The following is a 21,505-nucleotide window of genomic DNA, read 5'->3' as shown; positions in this document are numbered from 1 at the left end:
AGAGAGATGAAAAATTACCTACCTCATGTTTTTTATTCATACAAGTATGTTGCAGTCTGTAGTGTAAACCTCTCTCCAGTGTTTTACATCCCTGTTTTTGCTCTGATTTCCTTGCATTGAAAGTTAGTATAATGCTTTTTAAGGGAGAAAAGACCTTTTATTCATGTTAATGTAGTTCTTAGTGACTCCTGAACCAAGGGAGTTGACTGGTTGTGAATTATGTATAGTTGTTTACTGATACGTCTTATACACGTGTCAAGCTGATGCTGTAGCTTAATTTTACTGAGATCCTTAGGTAGGATTAAAATGTGGCCAGAATGTCAGAGTGAGGCTCAAAATTCCTATTGAATGCTCCAGAGCAGGTATTTTCTTAGATCACTGTCTAGAGAATACTATGGCTAGCCAATCATGTAATTTATAAGACATTGTATCTTCAAAGAGAAATTTCCGTCTCTTTTCCTGACTGACTCTTCATCCAGAAATTCTTGGTCTTTATTACTATTATAGAGATAATTTGAAGAAAAGTCTTTAAAAAGCCCTTTGCTTCACTAGAGGAAAATTAAGGGATGAACAGAGGCAAGGTAATTTTCTAAATACAAATCACCTTTAATGTGGTCATTTGCTGATTTAAAGAGTAGAGATAATAGTCTTTGAGGGCTATAAATCAAAATTGGGCAGTATTAGCTGGATAAGTTTTCTTTGTTTTGGTAACAGTGGTATACACTTTGGTTCTTCCCTTGCAGTGTGAGTCACTTGCACATTACAGAAATTGTTCAATACAGTGAAGAAAATGAGTAGCTGGCCTTGCTTGACTGTAAAACATAAGATTTGGTAGCTGTTGGGATGAAGTCGACATTGCATGGCTGAACTTTTCTTCTTTGGCATAGAAACTTAATATTTTGCACCTTTATGCCTTCAAGCTAAGGATCTCAAAACACTTTATGAACATCAGTGAATTACTGCAAGTCTTGCAGCACACACTTTACAGATGGAGAAACTGAGGGACAGGGGTTAAATGATTTGCCCAATGTCAGTGAAGCCTTTAAAGAGCAGTTGGGGCCGCATAGAAAAATGTGGTAAGAATTTTTGTAAATTTCCATTGTGGTAATGCATAAGGACCCCAATCAAGGCCAAAGGTACCATTGTTCTAGGTACTGTACAAACAAAGAAATTATTTAGAAATGAGTTTGGATGAGAGCTGATGAACTTCAAACAAATATTCTGTGTTAAAAGTTAATTGGCTTTTTCCTCACCCGCAGTTGCACAGCTGTTGGAATATAATAATTTCCACAGAAACCACTTGTGATGTTACAGAAGGAGAATCTAGGAACACACAGATACCTATTAGCTGGTGTATTTACGTCTTTAGGGCAAAATCTACAGGGAGATGCTCCATCTCTGGAGGATGATAGGTTCATGGTTGCTAAAGATTTGTTACTGAATTTAATAATATCATCAGCCACTCTTAAACCAGTTTCAGAGGTCCACACAAGGAGGCTGCACAATTTAGAAATAGGTTTAGTTAAATCAGTGCAATTTCTTAAGGCCTAGGTCTTAAATGCCTCTACCACGGTTAGCAATCTCTGTCTAGGATTAAGTGAGCATGGCCTGGCAGCCTGACTTCTGTAGCAGTAAAAATCAAAAAGAAAACTAAGCATATTTTAATTTAGCTATCCTCAATTTTTTCATGGTGTACATCACATTTGAATACAGTGTTTTATGGATCAGCTTTCCTTAATATCTATGATACTTTTCCATGTAAGCAATTGCTGAAGTTAATATTAGTAAAGTATTTAATGTATTATTAGTTGACTTTTAGTTGCTATTTAGCTCTTGGAAATGAGGAGCCAGCACCTGCTTCAGTTGCTTGCTGCCGCTAGACCACACTAAGGCTATGGCTACACTATGCAGCTTTTAGCGACACTGCTGTGCCGCTGCCACCGGGCTGTGTAGCTGCTGTTTGTCAGCAGGAGAGAGCTCTTCTGCTGACAAAAAACTTCCACCCCCCATGAGTGGCAGTGGCTTTCCTGCAGACGAAGCGCTGTTCGCACCAACGCTTTTCGTCTATAAAACTTTTGTTTGGTGGTGTGGTGTTTTTTTTTTAAACATCCATGAAGGACAAAAGTTTTGCCGACAAAGTGCCAGTGTAGACATATCCTAAGAGGAAATTGGTGAATCAGTGTCAGTTAAGGAAAAACGTTAATGAGTGTGTTTTTAACAGGTAATTAATCTTTCTAGAACTCTAACCGGAAGCTACCCTAGAAGGTAATTTTTGTGAAAGTGGGTGTGAACATAGGCATGAGTGTGGTTTTAGATGTGTTAGGGACACAGGAATTAGCACAGGTCCCAGCTAGTCTAGGAAAAGAGAAATTCCTTAGTGGATAGTTAAAACCTGCCCATAAGGGAAGTTTCTTCCTAATCCTCATCAGTTAGTGGTTGGCTCAAGCTTTGTCATCTCTCATCTGTTGTAACTGCAACCCTTGTCAACTAATATTATGCATGTGTACAAACGTCACAGGATAAACTAGCAACTCTCTCCACTCACCTCTAGAACATCTTCACAAACCCCAGTATAGGAACATTTGACTTAACTTTCCATAAGAATGTTAACCGAATTTGTATAGTGAACAGTTTCATAGATTGATAGACTATTTATAGACCTGCATAACACAGGCCATAGAAGTTCTGCCAGTTATATTCCAGCATCACACCTATAATTTCTGGTTGAGCTAGAACAACATCTCCAAACTGTGCATCGTGACACTGAGAGGGTTGCAAAAGGGCACCAGGGGCTTGTGAGACATGCGTGATGCACAGTGATAGGTGGCTGTGTGCACCGCCCCTGCTGCCTTGACATGCTGCACAGTGAGAGGCAGTTGAGTCATCATCATGTTTATTTTTACTCCTGAGGGAATTCTGCACTAAAAAATTAAATATTCTGTGCACAATATTTTAAAATTCTGCATATTTTAATTGTCAAAATAACACAATATAATCACACCATTTTCAATTATTTGCTGACAAGTATTTTAAAATAAATTATCAAAATAATTGAAAATGATGTGATTATATTGTGTTATTTTGACAATTAAAATATGCAGAATTTTAAATTTTTCGCTGCAGAATTCCCTCAAGAGTACCAGGGTTCTGTGTGGTGCAGTCTAGGTTTGGGGGAATCTGGGTGCACAGGGGCTCGGTGTGGGGTTCTGGGTGCAGGGGGAATGGGACTCTGCAAGGGGTGGGTGAGGTGATGGTAGTTAGGGCTCAGTGTTATGGGGAAGTGGGGTTTGGTGGAGTGGAGGGTCAGAATGCAGCTGGTTGGAACTCAGTGGTGTGGGGTTGTGGGTGCGGAGGGCTCCTGATTTGGATGGAGCTTGGTGGGGCAGTGTTCCAGGTGTGCAGATGGAGGGAGGGGTCATTGTACAGGGAGCTGCTCCCCCTGTCCTCCCAACCCCTGTGCATCCACACCCACCCTGCACCCTCCTTTTTCCCCCCGCACCTGGAAAAAACAAACTCACACATGGTGCAGAGTTTCCTGCAGCTAGGGGATGTTTCTGGAGCTTGATCTGACCCATCCCCAGCTGCTCCATGCATGGAAGAGGGAGAGGGATTTCTGTCTCTGTTCTCTCCCCCACCCCCCACTGGGACTACTGTCCCTGGATGGCCAGGTCATCCCCAGCCCTCTCTCTCCCCCAGTGATTTACCTCTTCCCCTGGCTGCCTGAAGAGACGCATCTGAGCTGTGGGTAGGGGTGAGTGAGCGCTGGTGCAGCTTCTCTTTGCTTCCCCGCCTAAACCATTTTCTGCAAGGAAAGCCTGGGGAGGCTTATGCTAAGGGGTGGCATATGTCCATTCTTGAGGTGGCACAGTCCGAGCAGCGTGCTCTTTTTTTTTTTTTTTTTGCTTGAGGTGGCAAAAATGGTAGAGCCGGCCCTGAAGGAAGTAAAGGGATACTGCGGAGGGGGGATTTTTCTGCTGCACTGCAGTTGCACACAGTTTCCCCAGGAATATCATGCTGCAGCACAGTGAGGTGGTGGCAGCTGGCAGGAATGGGACTTGCAGTCGCCATGCTGACCCCATGGGCAAGAGGTAGGGGAGCTGACCTGACTCTGAGGGGGATGAATTGTCTTGTGACCTGAGCCAAACAAGACACTTGTAGTTGGATCTCATGAGGCCACTTGTAGTTGGATCCCATGAGGCTTTGGCTGATATCACCATCAAGTAAAACTGAGCATCAATATAATCTGTGAATGTGGAGTTGACTAGCACATTTTTGCTATGTAATTGGACAAGTTATATTTTCTTGTAGTTGTTTTTTCATTCCATCTCTATTAGTTCCTGAGGAGGAGGGTTTTTTTTTTCTTTTAAGTCTGACATGGAAAATATTGAATAAGATATCTGGATATGTTGCATTGGGAGGTTGAGAATGAAACTCAGGCAAGGAAGTGGGCAGATCCTTATTGTGAAATGTATGTCATGGGATCTTTAATATAATTACAGACCAGAAAAAAATCTTGTATGAAAGAGCATTCGGGACCTCCATCCTCACAACACAAAAATGCACATATTGTGATACTCCATTTATTTATCTTGAAAGGACTAAAATGACCTTACTGGGTAGCAAGGCAATATTTCAAACATGAGGTGTAACCCATTAAGCCATTCCCTCCAACTAAGCATTAAAATGGTTTAAATTTCTTAAATAGAGAAGAAGGCTAATTTGTGAGCATGTAATATTTCATTGAACTTTTTTCCCTCTGTGTTTGAAGTGGCTGTAAAACTGTGTCAAGTCTTATGAGATACAGTAAAAATTTCCAGGACCTCAGATACTGCGGTGGTAAAGGTAGCGTTATTACTACCATGTGACAGACCTGGGCAGGTACTCCAAAGGAAGCCGAGGGTTGGCTTGATCTGAATTTGGCTTAGATGGTTCCTGAATTTCCTTCCTGTCTCTTCAGGGAGGAACTTCTCCTCTCTGGTGTGTGGTTCCAAAGGCTAGGAGGACAGGAGGCATCTGGGAGAGAAATGTGGCCTACATTGGGTGGCGTCAAGGTGAACATTTTAATGGCAAGATAACTTATTTTCTGCCTTGGTTTAACCACCTCAGTCCTGAAATCAATTGTTACCACGTGTTGTTTAAAGTCTAATGGCATAGAAAAATGCTCCTTCCATTGAGTAGAGCTCTTTGGGTTTTCTCACCAGCTGGAGTGGAATAATTAGCATCTATTTGCTATAATTGTGCTACTGTGTATTTAAAAAAGCCAACAGCCAGAGCTTGGTAACTTCCAGGGCATATATCAGTGCTCATCTGTTTTCACAGGCTTTGCTGGGGAGAGGTAAAGTTTGAATAAGATTTTTAAGGAAAAGGAAGAGAAGAAACATACATTGGTGGATTGTGGAGGTCTTTCTATGACCATTCCTGCCTGTTGAATTTATAATGGTTGTATCGTACCTGGAGCCTTGGATAAGCACTTCTGCAAAGTTGAATAAGCATCACAGTTTCAGTCTTCTAGTGATTTGTGTTAGCTTTTTCTGGTCTGATACAGTATTTAGAACCATTATTCTAACACTCTTAGTTTGAGCCCACAGTTTGACCTGTGTTTAAAACTCCTGCAGCTGACAATTTCTTCTGTTTCAAATATCTTGAGAAATGACCATTGCTGAGAAATACATGTAACCTTTGGAAAAAATTGGTCATTCTCCTCTGCTGGCTGAAGAGAAGCCATTAAGTCAAAAAGCCTGTGCACAGAAATGTGTGGACGGTGTCATGGAAGTTGGTATACAAAGGACTGTTCTTATTTTAGTTCCGCTACAAATGTTTGGTGAGAGAGAATTTCCATTTTCAAACTTGTAGGTGGATATTACGAATAATGGGATTAAATTATTTATTTATTGTTTTACTGAAAATAGGTGTGTGAGGCTTGTTTGCAAAGTAGCTTTTCATCTTTGGAACCCTATCTGGGTATTATACATTGTTGATCATCTGTGTATATGAGTTCTGAATTTGATTACAATTTAAATGTAAATAAATTGGGCAAACCCATACAAATCCCTAGTAGATTATTGTTAACATTAGAAAACTACCACATAATTTGGCATACTTCAGTCTTGATTTTCCCATGCAGAGAACAGAATGGTCAGGGTGTTACACAGCTGGTGAAAAGTCGGGTGCATCGGGGGTACTCTGTGTGCAGGGTAATGTTGACTGTATAAGAGGGTGTCTAGTGAAAGTGGAGGTATGAAAGTTGTTCATATTCTTGGTAGCTCTATTTCTTCTTAACTGTTTCAGTTGCTTAATTCTTTTCCTTTGATTTACACTGATTACTTATTTTTTATCCCTTTACTTTTAGGCCCTATGAGAGAAAGGGAAAGCTAAGGATGCTGGAGCAGAACAATGGATTTCTCTTTCTCTTTCATGCAAGGGATCATGGGAAACACAATTCAGCAGCCACCTCAGCTCATTGACTCAGCCAACATCCGCCAGGAGGATGCCTTTGATGCCAGCAGTGACATCGCTGAAGATGGTGGTCAGACACCATATGAAACTGCCCTGCAGCAAGGCTTTCAGTACCCTACTCCAACGACAGAGGATCTTCCACCAATCACTAATGGCTATCCACCAACAATCAATATGTATGAACCTCAAGCCAAATACCAGACATACAGTCAGTATCCCAATGGTTCAGCCAATGGCTTTGGTGCAGTTAGAAACTTTAGTCCCCCAGAGTATTACCAAATGGAAAACTCTAACATGAGACCGCATGAAGTTCTGGAAAAATCTTCCCCTCCACAACCTCCACCACCACCACCTCCTTCAGTACCACAAACGGTGATTCCAAAGAAGACTGGTTCACCAGAAATCAAATTAAAAATAACCAAAACTATCCAGAATGGCAGGGAATTGTTTGAGTCCTCTCTGTGTGGGGACCTTTTGAATGAAGTACAGGCAAGTGAGTATGCTAAGATGAAACATGAAGGGAGAAAGGAGAAAAGGAAAAAAAGTAGCAAGCATGACTCTTCACGATCAGAAGAACGCAAGTCACACAAAATTCCAAAACTAGAACCAGAGGAACAAAATGTAAGTGGAATAACAGTTTCATCTTTTTGTGATTATTAACAGGGAATTCCTTTTTTGCAGCTTTATATTTCTTATTAGTTGTTTATGTACTTAGAAGGCATTGTGAGCCTGTAGTTCACTGTGTGACGCACTATGCAATGATCAAAATTGTTTAGCAAGTGTCTACTACAGCTCAGATGCAAAGCTTATGTATCCGAGAGGAGTAGTGGAAAGAATTATGAGTACTATTATTTAGATTGCAGTAGTGCTCAAAATTGGGTGCTTTCCAAATTCAGAGGAAGATGCAGTCCCTGCTCATAAAAGAGTACTATCAAAAGATTCTTGAATTCTCGTTTTTCAAAATGTGATTTACTGGGGTTTTGTGGTATTTGAAGTATTCATCGTTAGCGTTCGTAGAAACTTAGTGGAAATGTTACTTATTTCTAAGAGGCACCTAAAAACATGTTATAACTACCTACGTATACTGCTTTCTATACAACACTTAAACCACATGTTTTAACTGACAGTTGCCATTGAAATCAGTTTTAATAATTATGGTGGATTGTATGATTCTAAATAAGTGAAGAGGTGGTTGTATCTCGTGCACATACTAGCAAAAATTAGTGTACTAGTGTGGCATGCAAATTAGAAATGTCAGTTGACTGTCAGCCCACACTGATTGAGAGAATTCTGTATCAGTGTCCGTAATGCTTTTTGCTAGATGCAGGAGATGCCAAGATTTCATTTTGCAATATGTAGGTGTACGCTGCACAGAAATAATAGTATTGTAAGTAAACCCCTAGTACAATGAGGACAAGTGTGCTGATTCTCAGTACCTGCAGCCTTTTTCTGCCTCCACGTTCAATAAAATGAGCCTCCTCATGAGCACTTGGACTTCTACATCCACCCTTAAGAGCACACAGTGTGCATGACAACATGACCACTTTCCAACTAATTGTTTCTGCCGGCCATGTGCTGCTGTTGTCCTTTTCTTATTTTTTCCTAGTCTGAGAGTGGCTGTCAGAAGAGAGAAGGTGAGACATGTCAGGAATATGGGAATTGTCAAACTGCATGGCTTTTTTTTTTGCACCTTCCTATGAAGCATCTGGTATTGGCAGCTGTTGAAGACAGGATACTATGCTATATGGTCAGTGCTCTGGTCTGGTATGGCAATTTTCATGTCCTTGACATGTCCCCACCTCACTTTCCATCATTGTAAGCAGACTGGTTTGTTCCCATCATATCACGTTCATTTCTGTGTCTTATAATAGTTTTATGTAGCTGCAGGTTGCCTAGGATGGAGACTTCTGAAGAAGTGAAGTCAGAGGCAGTCAGGGCCTCTCGGCAGCCAGAAAGCCTTCCTTTTCAATACAGTCCCCCACAAGACTCCAGTCCTCAAGTAACTCCCATATCTAGTCTAAAGGACATTGTTTTAACCCTTTTGGTTGTGTTTCAGTGACTATTTCCTCTCTACAGCAGAAAAGATGGCTTTAGACACTTGAATGTGGACTTTTCCCAAACACAGGTCTCCCATGCAGTGGTTCATAGGCTTAACCGTCAATCCACAGCCTTGAGTGTTACCTTATGTTTGCATTTTTGGCAAATGAGAACTGCAGTAGGTCCATTTTAACTAAATTTAAAAACAGTGTTTAGTCCTGTAAAGTCTTGTGTGCAAAATGTTTTTAGCTGCCAATGAAAACTGTATTTCAAAGCTTATATTTATTTGTCTTTATTTTCTTTGTTTGTTGTTGCTTACATCTTCTGGAGGTTACTTATCAATTAAAGATTTGAATTTCTGCCAGATTTGATCCATGTAGTTGTCACTAATGAAGCTCAGTATGATTTTAATGAGTGACTAATGCTAGTGCGATCTTGGAACAAGCTGTCTAACAGAATACAGTTACTTGGATTGTTTGTGTGTGTTTCTCTTGCTTTTGGAGATCTGTTGTATTTAAGCTAGTTTTGGTGCTTGTGGAAGGTGTCTGGCTGACAAACCATTAGTCAAAAATATAGCATGGGCAGCAGCAGTGCAGGTTCCCTCTACACATCATCCCTTGCCAGTGTGCCTCACACCTGCCCTCCCTAGCCCACATGAAGGGGAAAAGTTAGTCTTTATGGCAGTTTATTTAATCTTTGGTGCTTCTGCTGAAACTACCAGTTTAGGTGGTTTCACACAGTTGCTGTACCAGCTCTGCCTCTGCATGCTGCTGTGCCTCAGTTTCCCTTCTTAGATCAAATGCTGCACAACTGTGTTTCAAAGGAAATCAAACCACCTTTAATCTAGTTTGTTAATATAATTCAGCAAAGTATTCACCCTTGTATCTGGGCTTCCTTTCTTGCCCTTTCCCTAGCATTAACAGTCACCTTCGCGTCAGGCCTTAGTCAATGTTGTATCATAGGTTTGCTATGCTTCCATAGCAGGGCCTCTCTTGAATGTTGCTTCTGTCCCAGTTTTCTCTGTGTGGGGAACTTTGTTGGTACAGGCCTACTTCCTGGCAACCATGAAGAGCATCTTCCCAGGTATCCCCCAGACTGAACCAAAATTATTGCCTTATATAATCCCACAGGCAGTCCTAGTTCGCAGTCACTTGGTCCTCCTTCAGTCATGTGCTCTATCTGACAGCTAAAATTCACCAGACTCTGGGAGTCTGGTTTTAAAGGCACTATATTATATCCCTATAATGGGTATATAGGGTTTTACTGGCACTCAAAGGATTATTGACCTGCAGGAGGATGTAACTAGTGTAGTATAGAACTTTGTCTACCAGGAACTGGAATTATTTTAAATTTGCCCTCTTTCTATCTTATGCTTCCCTTTCAAGGGACACTGTCAAGCTAAAGTGTTTTAAAAGGTAATACCCGTGTTTCAAATAACACCTCCGAATACTGAAAATTTGAATTCATTTTTAAAAGTTTACTTTTTGCTTTTTATTCGGTTTAGGCATTGAAACGAGTGGTTTTGTAGTCCTTTACTTCCTGCTTCTAATGTAGAAATCCAGTGCAACCCAAACTCTTCAGGGGAATATTTACATTTAAAATAAAATTAGTATGTAATTAAAACATTATCAAAATGAAAACACTGAACTCTGTGCTTTAATTTTGGTTTAAAAACAAAAATTTTGAGTCTGAAGGCAAACAACTGGTTAGAATTTGCTTCTAGGAAACTAAATGAGAAGTATGCAGTCTTTTGTTCGGACTCTATTTTGTGCGACTAGCACAATTGTTTGGGCAGAAATAGTTTGTCAGCTCATTGTAGTAGAAATCGCAGGCAGAAGATGTAGGTATATTTGCCATTAACACAGGTTGGAGTAGCAAGGAAGAATTTGTGGACTATGGGTATTTATTTGGTTGAGGTTAGACAACCTGTAGAAAATAACCCTTGTGTACCACTTTAGAACTAAGTACTAACTTTTCTATATATCTAAAGTAACACATGTTGAGAGCTCTAATTGGCATGTACTAGACAGTGTGTTTTAAGTGAACATTTTTTAGACGTTTCAGCGTGAAGCACATATTTATGATTATCATGGGGATAATGTGTAATTTCAAGGGAACGGATCTTCATTTTAAGTGGACTAATTATAATTTAGCTGAATGGTACTTCAGAGTTTCTGACTGAATGCTTTGTCACACGCACCCTTCCCATGTATGTCCACTGTCTTTCCCTTTGAGTGTCTCCATTGACTGCTGCTTTTCCACCATATTAAACACAAGCTTCGAGTCCTTACACTTAAGGCCCTTTACAATCTAGCTGCTGTCTACTTACCTGTTGTTACATCATGTGCCTTATCTTATCTACTCCTCTGGCATTGCTTGTTCCTACTGAACTTTTATCTCCTTTTCCTACCTTCCTCCATGCTATTCCTTAAGCATGGAATGCCTGTCCTCTTCACATTAACCTGTAAAGCCACTACCCTGTTCTCTTTCAGATCCTTCCTACAAACCTGCCTATGCTATAATGTCTAAAGTGAACTGCCAACTAATATCATTTGTGTTTCTTGGGATTTTTAAACCAAGAAATAACTCTAATACTGCAGTCTATTCATATAACCAATTCACAGTGTGTAACTGTATGTTGCTCTGTTTTCTTTCCTCCCTTCCTTATTTCCTCTGAGTTGTATCTCAGTTTAGATTGTAGGCTCTGTGGGACAATGACTTCTTCATTGAAAATTGTACAGCACCTCGCAGAATGAGAACCTGATCTGGTTAGGTGCTGCTGTAATGAAAATATATTAAGTAGTGTGAGAGAGATGAGTATTTTAAAACTGACGTAGGTTAGTCATAAGGAGTTTGTCATGTTTTCTGATTTTATGATGATGTTTTTTTTTCCTCTCTGCTAATTATTTTTTCCTGCTCCTATTCTCTGTGGCGTGTTCTTCTGTTTTACCATCCCCCTTATCCTGTTTACTTTTATTTTCCTGTTCTCTCCTTATTGTTACCCTTTTCTTAGAGACCAAATGAGAGGCTTAGTGTGCTATCAGAAAGACCAAGAGAAGATACACTGTTGGAGGAAACCCCGGTTAGTACTTATATAAATTAACAAATCTTGGACTCTTAGTATTATAGCAATTGTCTTGCTGTCTCATTACAGTGTGAACATTGTATAGTTTATTATCAGATAAATCAGTCACTGTTGTTGGAAATGGCTATATAATTATTATTGTGGCCAGTGCTCACCCTATTTGTACATGATGACAGAATAAAGCAACACCAAAATGACATTTGTAATTGGAGCAGAGAGTCTTGTGTCACCTTATAGGCTAACAGACGTTTTGGAGCATGAGCTTTCGTGGGTGAACACCCACTTCGTCGGATCCATGCATCCGACGAAGTGGGTATTCACCCACGAAAGCTCATGCTCCAAAACATCTGTTAGTCTACAAGTTGACACAAGACTCTTTGCTGCTTTTACAGATCCAGACTAACACGGCTACCCCTCTGATATTTGTTATTGGTTTACTCAGTAGAAACTTTCTGTGGGGATATCTCCTCTTTAGAATGTCTTGATTTATCAATCATTGCTCATCCTCAGTGATCCGTGCAATTGGAGTCTGAGTGTCCCCTGTTGTCATGATAGGATTTGACCATCAGTGCCAGCTGAAAGAAGAAAAAGAGGAAAAACTAAATTGATGAAGAAATAAAAATAAAAAAAAATCCAATCCAAACCAAAACACCTTCTGAATCATTGTGCGTTAGTGAGTGGTATTAAATTGTTTTCTTCTGCAGCTGATATGACCGTTATCTTCTTTATAGGTCCAGCAGTTCTCACCATCTCTTCCAACGCAAGTTACAACTGACATCAAGTTTCAGGTTGGCGATCTAGTCTGGTCCAAGGTGGGAACTTATCCTTGGTGGCCTTGCATGGTTTCAAGTGATCCACAGCTTGAGGTTCATACCAAAATTAATACAAGAGGTAAAGAAGGAGAAACATTGGGCGGACATGTTAGATACTGTATCAGTAATTGTTCCTTAATTAAAAATATTGCTATAAAATACAACTGACAACTTATGCCAATTGGGAGAGGGCTCCCAGAGTGAAGATATCAATGATGAGCCAAAAAACTAACTTTATTTAACTCTCTGTGTGACACAAACAGATCTCTTCTGTTGTGGTTCACCTAGTGCAATTAAGAAATGCAGAATTCTCTTAATTTTTGTTTATAAATATATTCAACTGTTCATTTAAAAAGGAACATTAGAGGAAAGTACGCAACTGAGTGATTAATTTTGATTTATCTTTTTTCCCCCTAATATTTGTTTTAGAACAAATATACATATGCTTATATAAAAACAATAACCGATGAAGATATTTTGGAGTGAATTTAAAGAAAAACAAGTCCACTAAGTGGCATTTTTGGGGGGCAATTGACATCTGGATATTTTGAAAAGTAAATTTTGAATGATTAAAAAAAACCTAGGATTGCCATAGCTACTTCATTGATCTGACTTAGCTTCCCCTGGTTCCATCTGGAAGATCTAGTCCTTATGGACTTGCAAATGAGGATAAGCATTCAGTCTGTTAAATAGGAAAACTTCAGTTGCACATAATGTTGCATGGTTCTTCAGTTAGCAATATGAATAAACAAATGCATGTATGCTCTCAGACTGTGTGTGTTTACTTAGTTTAGAGAGAGATTCTGCCACTTTAACTCTTGTTGGGTTAGTATCCTTACAAGTAGTCCTACTGATACCAGTGATACTGCTCAGTGTGAGGACCAGGGGCTGCCACCCTTAGACTGTAATCTGAAGGCAGGGACAATGCCTCCTTTACTTTCTAAAGTGTTCTGCAAAGTTGTTACAATACGTAAATGTGCAACTTCAATTTCTCATATTAGAAAGTTAGTTTTGTGGAATGTTTCTGTGTAACAGAGATGAGTTCCAAGCAAATTAAAAAAGTAGATGGCGAGGATGTCAGAGTAGGCCCCCCACAAATTGACTTTGTAGCCTTTGTTTAGCTTCTAGTCTGACTGCATAATCTTATTTAGGCATTTTTAAAAAACCATATCTGATCTATAAGAAATGGATCTGCATGCATTTTACTTTCTAGCTTCTATAGAGCTAAGGAGAACTTTTGTCTGCAAGAATTGAGTTAGTGGAATGGGGTAAGAATGTTAGGCTAATATATCCAAGTAAACACATGAACTGACTTCTGTTGATAGTCCTGCTTACTAAAGTGTGTTTTAATTTCAGGTGCCCGTGAATACCATGTTCAGTTTTTTAGCAACCAGCCTGAGAGGGCATGGGTGCATGAGAAGCGGGTTCGAGAGTATAAAGGACATAAACAGTATGAACAATTATTGGCAGAGGCTACTAAGCAAGCCAGCAATCACTCTGAGAAACAGAAGGTATGTTCAGCACTACATTCAGAGTGTTATCCACAATGTCTATCAAAGTAAAACCTAAACTTGCAAAGAGGACCCATCCTGAAACCTATTGTAGATAGGTGCATATTCAAATGTTGGAAAAATAAAGTACTGTATGCATTCCACCTGTGACTAAGTAATCTTTCTTCACAAAGATCGTTAAATGTGTCCACATGCCCTTATGTCCTCCTTATGGATAAGCTGTTATCTGAGCTTGTTTTATCCCCTTTATCTCTGTAACTTTCATGGTTGTAGCGCTTTTCTGGACACTTAGTGTGTGTGTGTGTGTGTGTGTGTAACTTCAGAATAAATATTGGATCACAAATTTTCAGTGTTTCCGTTATTAATATATTCCTTAGAAAGCAGTGCACATTTTAAATAGCAATTTTTATGTTCTCAGTATCCCATACATTTCTGTGTTATGTAGATTCTGCTTATTAGCAGTCCCTCAGTTCCCAGCAAAAAGTTGCTATTATCTGATAATTACTAATAAGTGGAAGTCAGGTTTGCAAGACAGCAGCCACAGAAGGAAATGCTGGGAGGTGACTTCCCTGACTGCACTCTGCAAACCTGCCTGCAGGGAGAATAGCAGCAGTGAAGGAGGCTGCAGCCCTGATGCTGGAGCTTTCTGCAGGGAGAGGGGGTGTTGGGACCCATGAAGCTATACAGTACCTCTTCCTGCACTCTTCCCTGGATTGGGTCTCAGAACATACCAGTGCAGCCCCCTGGCAGGGATCCTGGAGAAGGCAGGGAGAGGTACCGTGCAGCTCTGGCATCTGGGCTGCAGCTCCCTCCCTTCTATTGCCATGCCCACAGCCTCTCCTCTCTGCTGCCCCTTCCTATGTGGTCCATGTGTGCATTCAGTTTTGCTGGGCTGCAGCCCCAGAAGGAAACACTGGGACATGCTGAGCACTGGCTGCAGGCAGGTTTGTGAGACTATAGCCAGAGGAGGCATGTACTAGCACTTCCTCTCCTGGCTGCAGCCTCACAAACGTGCCTGCAGAGAGTGCTCCGCACATCCTGGCGTTTCCTTGTAGGGGTGTAGCCTTACAAACATGCCTGCAGATGGTTCCTTTATTCCAAAAATTTTTGCTAATAAGCGGCACGTTGTTGCTAATATCCAAATCCTATCAACATTGATGTTACTGGGATGGGATTGGTTCCCAGCCATATGTTGCCATTAACTGGAAGCTGCCGATACCAGAATTGCCCTTAAGCAAAATCTACTGTATTTGTGACTTATCACTGTATTTTGGTGGGCTTCTTAAGTAGATATTTAAGTTAATTAATAGTAGTAATGAACAGGGAATGGGAGGTTCAGAGGAAGAAACAGGATTAAAATAAGTGGGTGAATTGGATTATCTTCTGGTTCGTGTATCTACAGAATTGTGGAATAAACTTTGCCTTCCATTGTCTTTAGTGGGGTTACTCAGAGCAGAATCTGATTCACAACTTTCACTGGTGATGGTGAAGTATGGCCCAGTAAGAATCCAGTTTGACTGTCAATTCCAGTGTGAGTTTGCAGGCCTGGTGGTGGTCCCCAGAAATATCTTGTAAACTGAAAAAACAGTCACCTTCAATCTGAGATAAATCAGGTACTTGGGAATGGCTTACACAGGGTCATTTTGAAGAGCAGGACCACATTTTAGTTTATTTTAATTGAACATTTATTTTAATGTAGCCAGGAAGCTAAATAAATAAATGTAATAAAGTTCTCTTTTTGTCTTTGTTTTAAAGATTCGTAAGCCAAGGCCACAAAGAGAGCGTGCTCAGTGGGATATTGGTATTGCCCATGCTGAGAAAGCATTGAAAATGACTCGGGAAGAAAGGATAGAACAGTATACCTTCATTTATATAGACAAGGAGCCAGAGGAGGCTTTGTCCAAAGCCAAAAAGACAGCTGCCCCTAAATCAGAGGCTAAAAAGAATCGTCGGCCTAAACCAGCATTGAACGCTCAGACAGAACAGACCAAGGTGGTGTCGGCGTCCCCCTCATTATCAAATACTGAGGTGCGAAGGCAAAGTCAAAGGAGGCAATCAAGTGTGGAAGAAGAGGAGCCACCACCGCCTGTGAAAATAGCCTGGAAAACAGCTGCAGCCAGAAAATCCTTGCCAGCTTCAATAACCATGCATAAAGGGGGTTTGGATCTTCAGAAATGTAACATGTCTCCAGTTGTTAAAATTGAACAAGTTTTTGCCCTACAGAATGCTGCTGGGGATGGAAAATTCATCGATCAGTTTGTTTACTCTACCAAGGTACACACTTATTTATTACCAACTCCTTTGTCTATAAATAACACACATCCACAATATTTAGTATGGGGCTCAAACTTAAGTGTCCACTAACTTTCAAAATGTGATGGTCCTTGCAGGTGCTTTTATTGGATACTACATTAAATCTGTCAGGCCCTGTTTTTTATCAGCATCCCCTATAAATAGAAACCTCTATAAACTTTACCAGCTACAAGGGCTAGTACAACCAAGAGTCTGTGTTTTTTTTTGTTAATTTTTTTAAGAAAGGTGGGGGTAGAAGGCTACTCTTTGGTTTTAGTGACAGAAGTTTCTACAAAACCATCAAGCTATTGCTGAGAACTTTTGAAATCAATAGCTACAACAAACCACTTGTTTAATTCTAGTTTCCCACTTTAAATCAGAATTGAGCTGCTCAGCCTTTCTGGGTTAAATTGGATCTATAACTTTGATGCCTGTTTGCAACAGGTGAGATTACAAGATGGTGCGTAAATAGTGAGTTAAAAGCAAAAAAATAAATAATCCTATGTGGTAAAGACATTTTTAAAAATAGCGTTTACCTTTTAATCTCATGCAGATTATCAGCAACCCCTCAGTCAGTGTAAGTAGCAGTACTGGGGCTAATTGGCTGCTTTACTCTTTTGCCTTGTCTTCCTTGAGGACATTTATGTACTTTAAAATTTATATAATGGAGCCCTTCTGTATTAGAAATACCTACAACAACAAAAAATCCACTAGTGCTGTTTAGTGAGAGACTGGTGCATGCAGTATATTTATTTGAGGGGGGACAATTGGAGACTTTCTTAGGCGGTTTCCCTCACTGTTTCTAAATTGTTCTCCCTCATGGTAATGCTCAACATTGTGGCGTGCATTCTTGAATTCCAAGTTGTAAGTGATATCCTAATAGACTTCGTGGTTATTGAATTAATTTTCATGGTAGTCTGATCAGGTAATCACTGACTTTATTCATGTTCTTTAAAAGGGAGTTGGTAACAAAACTGAAATAAGTGTCAAGGGACAAGACAAACTTATTTCTACATCAAACCAGAAAAGTGAGAGAGCCACTGCGCAAAATGCATCCTCACCTGAAACAACTTCTGGGTCAACAGGTAGGCAAAGGTTGGGACTCCTTGACTAAATCTTAACAAATGAGCATTTAAACAGGATGCAAAAGTCAGGTTCCCTCAGCAATTAGAAAATCATTATGAACATATTTCTCTTTGCATAATTATTGCAGCAAGTGTGTTACATGTAATCCACAATGGGTGCAGATACTTGAGGGAGGTGATCTTTATGGCTGTAAGAATTTAAGTGATGGGTAAACTACCCTTAGCTAAGCCAGTTAGAATCTTGGACTTGAGGGAAGGATGCTTGGCCATTCTGAAACAAGTCAACATATCTATTGGATGGCTATGATGGTGGAGAAAAGATAGGGAACAATGGGTAATGTAATAGTTCACTAAGTTGGGAGGCAGTAAAATGGTTCTGTGTTAGCAAACCATTACAATGGCTTTCTGCATCAAATTTCAAAAGCAGCAATTAGGACCAAAGCAAATGAGGCCAAAATCAGCATAGTCTTGTAGTTAGAGCCAGGCTTTATGAATCAGGAGTAAATTCTATTCCCAACTTTACTGTTTTCTCATGTGACCTTGTACAAGATAATTAATGTCTCAGTACTTCAGTTAATGCCCTTGGTAAAATGGGGTAATGCTTACCTTTCTGAAGCACTCTGAGCACTATCTTATTAGGCACTGTATACATATAAAGTATTGTGTCTTTAAGAGAGAAGAATGTGAAGCAGTCAAGAGTATCTAGAGGCTTAGAATAGGAAAGAGAAGGCCTGAGGCAAATTCTCTGAAGAAACTGAACTTAATAACATGCAGGGAGAGAGGCGTGAGAATTTAAATTGAATGAGTAACTTTTACCTTGGAGAAGAAAAGCAAGGATTATTGATGCTGAGACTTCAGAAATGGCTATGGGTTTGGCTCTTCTTTCAGTGGGGAAGGGCTAATCCCAGCAGAAAGTCTCTGGGAGCAAATTGATACGACATACTATAGAAAGAGGTAGGGTGGAAAATGATGGGGGAGAGAGACATTCTAAATTGAACTCCATTTTCAAGTCCTTCCTCCTAATTGCAGTGGTTTTAGTATTTCAGCCAAATGGTCTTTATCTCCGATGTGAAAAACACGTCAGAGATATTATGTGTTTGGACGTACACCTCTACCTTGATATAACACTGTCCTTGGGAGCCAAAAAATCTTACCGTGTTATAGGTGAAACCGCATTATATCGAACTTGTTTTGATCCACCGGAAAGCGCAGCCCTGCTCCCCCCGGAGCACTGCTTTACTGTGTTATATCCGAATTCGTGTTGTATCAGGTCGCGTTATCTCGAGGTAGAGGTGTATGTTTGTAATCATATTATAGATATTATAGACTGTGGAGAAGACCTAGTTTAATAATGAATAAGTAAAAAGTAAGTTTGGGGTGGGATCAGAGTGCATTCATTTTAATACTCGACAGCAGAATGAACAGTTGTCTTCAGTCTGGAACCAGAAAAGGAGGGTATTGGATTCAGCTTAGGTGCCATAAAACTGACTGCTCTTTCTAATAGATTTTTTTATCTTGTAACATTATTCAGTGTCACCTTGGCTTTAGTTTTGTAGCTGTGCAAAGGACCTGGTCCTAGTGTAGTTAGCTCTTTTTTCAAAACAAAAATAAAAATAAAGACACCAAAACAAAAAAACCTCACACCATTCTGCATATATTGGAACACCCAGCCCACACAGTTCAGCTCCTCGGCATATATAATTCTTGTTACGTAGTGTTACTTTAAATCTGCTATCCCCTGGGTTTTCACAGCAGATTGTGCCTGAGGACTTTCAAATGCAACATGAGCACTTTTGGATTTTTTTGACCCTGGTGTGAGCAAGATGGGGTTTCATCTGCTGTTGACGACAGAGTCATTGTCTCTCCAGCTTTTAATTGCTATGATTCTGGCAGCTTTTTCCAAACTATTGCTACTTTGTTAATTGCCCAACAACAGAGGAGGTGCTCTCTGTTTTGTTTCCCTCCCCTGGAAACGAAGGGCATCACCTCCACAATTCGCAGTGGCTCTTAGGGCATAGGGAGGGTGAGAATTCTGAGCCTCTTTTTTTTCGTTTTCTCAGGTTTTTTGGATACGTAAAACATCACCTGATAACACCCCATACAGTGCATGAGCATTACTTCAGTATACACTCCAAACAGTCACTTTCAAAGCCATTTCCAAAGTCCAGACAATTATTGGTCCCCTCTCATGGAACATAACTGGAAGTCCTTTTTTCAAATTTAAGGTCACCGGAACTTCAGAATACCTTTACGGTAAAGTATTTTACAGAATGACTTTGGGAGCCCTGATGGATAAGCCACAGTGAGATGTACAGAATTCCATCATACTGGGGAAAATCTGTTTCTGTAACCTGGAATCTGATAAGAGAACTACTTTGAGAATTCTGTTTAAAGGGGAGACTGGAGGTATAAATGGAAACAAATCTGACCCAATGACTTGGTAGCTAGTGAGGTGGACTGCTGATTAGAAACCAGCCTGAACCTAGCTCTTGTTCATAAATTGCACAGAAGTAGGATAAGAGTATTGTGGAGGTGATGCGCTGAACCTTTGGGGAATGGGGAACAAGGAGTGCATATTGCACTACTTGAGCATACCACTGGCATCCAATACGAAGTGGCACTGGTCTCCAATGGCACTATCTTCTCTGATACATGTCTTTCATCACAACATAACTCCTTCTGCTGTGTTGAGCATAGAGAAGAAAGAAGAAAACTGATTAGTTGAACTTTCCCAGTCAGACTTGTCCAAAATTAGTGAACCCTTTTCATGGATAGTACAAGGCATGCCTGCTGAACATAGAGGTGACACAGGAGGGGCTGCAGATCAGGTGCCTTGGGCCAATCAGAGCAACTTTAATACACAGTAAAACTTGAAATTTAAAATGCCTTCTAAATCTCAATATGGGAACACTCTCTAGGACCCAAAAGTTAAATTACTCCAAACCTGAGGGGCACTAAGATTCTCCACGAAAACATGTAATGTTCTAAAATGTGTCCCTTTTAAAAATAAAATCTTTTAAACCATTTGTATTTGCCATTTGTTCCTATCAACTTCCATTGCACCAATTTAAATGCACACTTTTCTAAATAACGAGAAAGCAAGATTAACAATAGGTAATACTGAGTAATTGCACATCACATGAAACCTCACTAAATAAATATTAATTCTAAGTGCATAAGGGAAAGGTGAAGTTCCATGCTTCTAGAGTCCTCTGGTTACAGCCTGCCTCTTTTTCTAGATATATACTATATTATCAATGGAAGCAACACAGACACTTATGGCCTCCAACATGAATCCTCTTAGCAGAATACAAAATTTTCCAGATCTGTATTTTTTATTCTTCTAAATAATAATCATTTTTTTAAATTATAAAAAATATATTTAATTTCTATCCTGTTAGGTTGAAAACACCTGATGCAGAAGAACAAGACTGTAACTCGTGTTAAAAAAGAATTTTTGAACTTTTCTATCAGTCTTACACCTTTAATTGTGTGCTTTGTTTCAAGAATGGCACATTGCTCAAATGCTGTGCAGATGTTCCTCAACAGGAGCAGTGTTGTAACACAGAATATTCTTTTGCCCTTGCCATTTTTTTTAAAAAGTAGCCTGTGTTCTGGTGTCTTCAAGTATCCTAATCACCCTTATTAATCTGAGCTTGCTTTCCAGGGCATAAATTTAAGAAACATATTCTTTAGTTTTTGTCTGCTAGAATAGCTTCCTGTCCATTGATCACCATTTGTTTTCAATTTTTTTTTCAGCATCCTGAAATCTTTATCTAAAGTTGTCATTTTTTTATTTATTGCAATTATGGTAGCCTAGCTTTTGACTAAACTTGTCCTAATATCTAGAGTTCTTATAGTTGATAGATCAGTTTATCCATCTGGCCATAAAGTCAAAGGCCCCGAGAACCACGTTTTGAAGAGTGAAAGTTTGGAATCTAAGTCCTGAATCTGTAGAATACCAAGACATTTTAGGTAATGAGGTTTTCAGAGTTATGGATACCTTCCAAAAGAAGTGAAAGGCAAACTAGTTAATTAGAAAACGATCAGACCAGAGGCTCTGAAAGTAACATGCCATGACAGATTGTTATCCTATTCCAAACATGTGGATTCCAGTCTTTCCCTTCACCCTTTTATTGGTGTCTTTTCTGAACCCAGGCCTCTCTCCATTAGATGTATTGTCTGCAATCAGGGCTCCAGCTGGCAAAAAAAACTTTGAACTGACTG

At 39.8% G+C, this 21,505-nt stretch overlaps 1 protein-coding gene across 10 annotated transcripts in view; it reads left to right on the top strand.

The window, feature by feature from the left end:
- Window positions 1-21,505, top strand: part of NSD3 (nuclear receptor binding SET domain protein 3) — a 64,445-nt gene that overhangs the window by 8,514 nt on the left and 34,426 nt on the right. For all 10 annotated transcript variants that reach the window (XM_030552186.1, XM_030552184.1, XM_030552185.1 and 7 more), the window contains exons 2-7: window positions 6,350-7,077; window positions 11,507-11,575; window positions 12,310-12,469; window positions 13,747-13,901; window positions 15,657-16,175; window positions 17,152-17,278. In XM_030552186.1, the coding sequence (XP_030408046.1) occupies window positions 6,394-7,077; window positions 11,507-11,575; window positions 12,310-12,469; window positions 13,747-13,901; window positions 15,657-16,175; window positions 17,152-17,278 (1,714 nt within the window). In that variant the 5' untranslated portion in view covers window positions 6,350-6,393. The remainder of the gene's footprint in view (window positions 1-6,349; window positions 7,078-11,506; window positions 11,576-12,309; window positions 12,470-13,746; window positions 13,902-15,656; window positions 16,176-17,151; window positions 17,279-21,505) is intronic.

This window comes from Gopherus evgoodei, chromosome 2 (assembly GCF_007399415.2).
Source record: "Gopherus evgoodei ecotype Sinaloan lineage chromosome 2, rGopEvg1_v1.p, whole genome shotgun sequence".
NCBI lineage: Eukaryota > Metazoa > Chordata > Testudines > Testudinidae > Gopherus > Gopherus evgoodei.
This window is presented reverse-complemented; position numbering and strand designations above follow the sequence as displayed.